The sequence below is a fragment of the Colossoma macropomum genome, unplaced genomic scaffold, assembly GCF_904425465.1.
Source record: "Colossoma macropomum unplaced genomic scaffold, Colossoma_macropomum, whole genome shotgun sequence".
In the NCBI taxonomy this organism is placed as follows: Eukaryota; Metazoa; Chordata; class Actinopteri; order Characiformes; family Serrasalmidae; genus Colossoma; species Colossoma macropomum.
In genome coordinates this window covers 7,383,748-7,389,184 of record NW_023494796.1, presented here as the reverse complement: position 1 = coordinate 7,389,184, position 5,437 = coordinate 7,383,748, and the positions used below count along the sequence as shown (strand labels likewise).

The window sequence follows — 5,437 nt, the reverse complement described above, 5'->3', positions numbered from 1 at the left end:
GATTATATATTCATTTATTCAAATAGTCATCATAAATTGAGAGCTTGAAGCAAAGATTCTCTGTTACAGGAATGTGTCCTGGACTATTGTGACATTCTGCGCCGGCATTATGAAGACGTCCTTGAACGTTTTATAGTTGGGACGATTCAAGACATGGAAATGCACAGTGGCAACTAGGATATTATGGGCCCCAAAATAATAACGAAAGAATGACCCCCATAAGAAAATGACCTTCATTTTCATGAAAAATGTAAAGTAATTTGCTGTTTTTATATTCAGTTGCCATGTCTCAACCAAAATGGTGTTCTAATGTAGGCTAAAGTTGAAATGACAACATGATTAAGTTGTCATAGCTACCCATGAGTAATGGGTGTAAAATTGCAGAAGTAGTGACAAAGGGGACCTAAGATAGATGTTAGGGGGCCTGGTTGCTACAGAGCGCTTGTCTTGCCTAGTTGTGCCACTGAAAATGCAAATTGCACAGCTGCAGTGGTTTAGTCTGAGAACACTTTGTCGACTGCTCATAAGATGCAATGTTGAAAAATTAATGGGAGATCAGGGAAATGTGTTCCTATGAGAGAATGAGAGCAACGGTGGCCTCTAGTGGCACAGATTAGTATTACAGTGAAGGACTTTAGAATGGTTTCTGTAGGGTTGATATCTATTGGCAAAACATACAGGACACATTATTGGAAAAACCTTTAGTGACACATTGGGCCACCAGAAGCTGCCAGAACATCTTCAGTGTGCATTGGCATAGATTCTAAAAATATCTTGAACTGTGTTACGATGGGAGAACAGACAGCTGTCTAATTGCTGCAAAGGCCATAGCATGTGATTTACATAATTTAAATTTTTTAGTATAAATTTCAACATTTAGAAGATTCAAAAACGATGTAGAGACAAAACTACAAATGTGAAATCTTTTAATCTCACTTTTTGGATCTTTTCCATTATTGATGGAGTTCAGGGGCCATAAGACCATGATCTGTCCCTGGATAAGGGAATTGTTTAGGGTCTAGCCCTGCCTGGGTGGGGAATTGAACCTCTAAATCTCTACCAAATCAGTAATTGGGAATGTGATAGGTCATTGGCGGCACTGTGGCGCAGTAGGTAGCACTGTCGCCTCACAGTGAGAATGGCCTGGGTTCGGTTCCTGGCTGGATGACCAGGGTCATTTCTGTGTGGAGTTTGCATGTTCTCCCCGTGTCTGTGCAGCTTTCCTCCGGGTACTCCGGTTTCCTCCCACAGTCCAAAGACATGCAGTCAGGCCAATTGGACATACTAAAATTGCCCCTAGGTGTGAGTGTGTGTGTGAATGTGTATGCCTGTCTGTCTGCGATGGACTGGCGACCCGACCAGGGTGTATCCTGCCTTCCGCCCAATGACAGCTGGGATAGGCTCCAGCAACCCAGAAGGATAAGCGGTTTAGATGATGTGTGTGTGTGTTAGGTCATTTCAAATGACTGCAGGATTTACTGCACTTAAAGTCTGTTTTATTCATACTTAGGTATTTGTAAGGAAAGTAATCTACTTTTTTCCTTGGGTCAGTTTTACTGCTTCAAGTTCAGGTCCTAATTCTCCCTTTTTTTTGCTTCTTTTTAATTCTGTTGGTTCAGCTCCTGTACCGCTTTGACTGTCAATCACACCTCTTACTTTGGAGTTTCAGCACTTTATTTTAGACCCAAAAGATCTTAAAACCAGAAAAGCAGCACTAGTAAACCTCAGTTCCTGTGCTGATGGCTGTACTGAGAGGTTCCTGTGCACTTCTGTAGGGAGCTCAGTGTTGGTGGATGATAATGGGCCTGTTCTCTAGTTTGTGGAGGTGGCGGTTTGTCTTCGCGCATGCGCCCTGCGCCCCTCCGCGGCTTTAAGTGTCATGTGCCTCTGCAGTCAGCTGACACGAGTAACGCGGACGAGACAGTCCAGCTGTGAACGCGGAAGTTTTGTGTGGAGGGATGAATTAGAGGCTCTGTCTGTTTGTGCTTTCCTGGCCTTTTCTTCGCGGATATAGCAGAACAGCAGTAATGTGGGTCCATTGATGAGAAGCGCCTCTGTGTTCGGTTTAGCTGAGTGGTCGAGTCGCCGCCGCTGAGTCCAGCGCTCTTCTGTGACCTGATTACCTGATTAGCGCTGACACTTCACACCTGCACGAAGGTAACACACAAAGTTTTGAGTGTTTGAAAATGGTTCTGTTTATCATCACTGGTTCTACACAGAACCATTTGCGTGCTTAAATGGTTGCTTGCATGGTGAAATAGTTCTTCAAACCGATGGAGAATGTGCTGTGAATGGTTCTATATAGAACCTTTTTAAACATGGTTCTGTATAGCACCACAAAGTGTTCTTGTATTGCATACAAGCTTGACATTGTAACAATAGCAGGACCTATTTTGGCTTATATTTATAGGGAGCTCTGAACATAAAGCCGTAGCAGTAGGTTTGATGGCCTAAATCTCTTAATCAGAAAGTACTACCAGCATTAAAACTACAGGTAGGATAATCTGATGGCCTTAATCTCTTAATCAGAAAGTACTACCAGCATTAAAACTACAGGTAGGATAATCTGATGGCCTGAATCTCTTTATAGGAAAATCCGACCTGCCTTAAAACTACAGGTAGGATAATCTGATGGCCTGAATCTCTTTATAGGAAAATACTACCAGCGTTAAAACTACAGGTAGGATAATCTGATGGCCTGAATCTCTTTATAGGAAAATACTACCAGCGTTAAAACTACAGGTAGGATAATCTGATGGCCTGAATCTCTTTATAGGAAAATACTACCAGCGTTAAAACTACAGGTAGGATAATCTGATGGCCTGAATCTCTTTATAGGAAAATACTACCAGCGTTAAAACTACAGGTAGGATAATTTGATGGCCTGAATCTCTTTATAGGAAAATACTACCAGCATTAAAACTACAGGTGAGATATTGTGCCATCCCTCCACCAGCTTGTTCTACTGTAAGAGTGCAAAGAGGCCCTTGGTAAGCGTCACTCTCACAGTAGGAGAGACATTAATTGTAAATAAGTTGCTGTTGTTAGTTTAATGATGTGCACATGTGTTACGTGTCATTTTGTGCTGTGGGTTAGTCAGTGTGGTGTCTGCCGTGAAGGGGAAGTGTATGGTTGGAGGTGATCTGCCTGCTATCTTTCAGCAGTGCTCAGTGGTGGTTCTCTCTTGCTGCCTGTTCAATAAAATACTGTAATTCCTTCACAGACTATACAGTATTTTGATGGCTTAAATCACCTTACCAGAAAATATTACCTGTATTTAAATGGCAGGTGGGATATTTTGATAGTTTAAAATGGTTCAGATTTCCTCACAGTGGTGGTGATAAGAACCAGGGGTCACAAAATTTAGGTTTTTAGTAAATAATACATCTGCCTACTCTATCAAGCAGAGGATGAGTCTGAGTACATAGGTATGAAGTACATATGTGCGTAAGTGATTGTCTTTTACGTTCCAGTGTATGTGTTTTTTTGTGATGAACAATATATTGACATATTACACTGTGAACTTCAGAGATGGAGTCGCTGGTAGATGTTTCCCGCCTCCTTGGAGCTTCTAACAGCACCAACAGCTCCTCCACTGACCTCACCTACGGCTTTGTGTCCTGCGCTGTGTCTGTTGTTTTCTATGGGAGCAACTTCGTCCCAGTGAAGAAGATCGACACCGGGGATGGTGAGACACTAAAACATTTCATTACTTTTGTAGGAAAAACCAAGTTAACCTACAGAACCAACAGAATGATCCTGACTTTGTGATGGAACACAATATTATTGCATATAGGGACATATATTATTATGACTCTCTGGCTGGTGGCGGGGAGGGGGGTTAGGGGTGGTGACTGTCCCCTCCTTGGTGACTCCATGGTAAAAAAGTGTCAATAAAATGTGCCCTTTAGAGTGGCAAAAATGAGAGGAAGTGTCCTATTGGCTGCCCTTCATATAGGGAAAAACTGATTAAGTGCCCTCTAGGGTGACCCTTCATACAATAAATTATGATAATGTGCTTCTATAGCAAGAAGATTCAATAACGTGTCTTAATGAGTGCCCTTCTAGTGGAGCTAATTAAACAGGCACCTTGCTTAGCTGATTCTATGCTAATCTGTAGACTCAAATTGGAGATCAAGCTGAAGTGAACAGATCTGTCCCTAGGGAAATTATTTGAGGGTAGTTTGTACAAAATGCCCACAGGACTTTAAGGTTTGGTGTGAATTGCTTTTTCAATTCACTTGAGTGACTGCTGTCGTCTACTAGGCTCCCAAATCATAGCTCTCTCACTGACATTATCATGTCTGCGTGTGTGTTTTTGTTGGTAGTTCCTTCTGTTGTACATCAGAGGAGTTTGTAAAATAGAAAGGGTTTATAGTTCACTTTGTAACATGAATCATACATAAGGCATCATAGCTTTTGTGCCGGGTGAGGCCCCATGTCGTGCAGTAGGTGCCCTTTTTATTTTTTCGCCACTGTTACGACGTATAGATATAGATATGCCACCACATCCTGACAGTGTATAAAAATACATTGGGACTCATTTTCTAACGTGTGTGTGTGTGTGTGTGGTGTGTGTGTGTGTGTGTGTGTGTGTTTCAGGCATGTTCTTCCAGTGGGTTCTGTGTGCTGCTATATGGACTGTGTCTCTGGTGGCAAATATAATCTTGAGGAGCCCAAAATTCTGGCCTCTGGCAATGCTGGGGGGAGCCATTTGGGCCACAGGTAAGTACAGCTTTACTCCATTGTATCAGCAGTAAAGGTGTAAATATGTTTTAATGCATTGTAAAAAATATTTTATGCTATACCAACCTGTTACTGCACAAGATGGGCTTCCACACATGATTTCCTTCTGAGGGATTTTCAGTCTTTTAGCTTTAATGGTCACAGAAATTGGTGCAGTTTGTTGTGCTCTGAGGTGACGTGTCATGGATGTTTGGCATGAATTTACAATGCATTGAACTAAACAAGCTGAAATGTATATATTTTTTATTTTTCATAAATTAAAAACTTTGCTGATTTAAATTTATTTGGGGCTACAATTTAATGGCTTGAAAAAGGACAAAGCTATCAAATACTAAATAGAAAAAGTAATACCAACATAATTAATTTAAGTATTTGAATTATTTGTGCCAACTGTAAATATTCAGTTAATTTACTTGTTATATTATGGCGACACATCTCTGAATCTATTTTCAGACTTTTCAAGAAATGAACTATTTTTAGCAATGACATTGTGTGATGCTGCATTGATAATGATGCTCGTATTTTCAGAGTGGGTCTATAAGGTGTTTGTTTTTACTCTGTAGGTAACGTCACAGTGGTTCCAATAGTGAAGACTATTGGTCTGGGGCTGGGCCTTTTGATATGGGCTTCTTTCAATCTTCTCATGGGCTGGGCAAGCTCTCGGTAAGCTCAAACCTCAAAAGCAGCACTG

The 5,437-nt window shown here is 41.3% G+C and overlaps 1 protein-coding gene across 1 annotated transcript in view; it reads left to right on the top strand.

The window, feature by feature from the left end:
- Positions 1 to 1,886: 1,886 nt before the first annotated feature.
- tmem144a (transmembrane protein 144a) overlaps positions 1,887 to 5,437 on the top strand; it is an 11,701-nt gene continuing 8,150 nt past the window's right edge. Inside the window, exons 1-4 of the mRNA XM_036583723.1 lie at positions 1,887 to 2,157; positions 3,530 to 3,688; positions 4,603 to 4,725; positions 5,310 to 5,409. Of these exons, the coding sequence (XP_036439616.1) occupies positions 3,532 to 3,688; positions 4,603 to 4,725; positions 5,310 to 5,409 (380 nt within the window). The 5' untranslated portion in view covers positions 1,887 to 2,157; positions 3,530 to 3,531. The remainder of the gene's footprint in view (positions 2,158 to 3,529; positions 3,689 to 4,602; positions 4,726 to 5,309; positions 5,410 to 5,437) is intronic.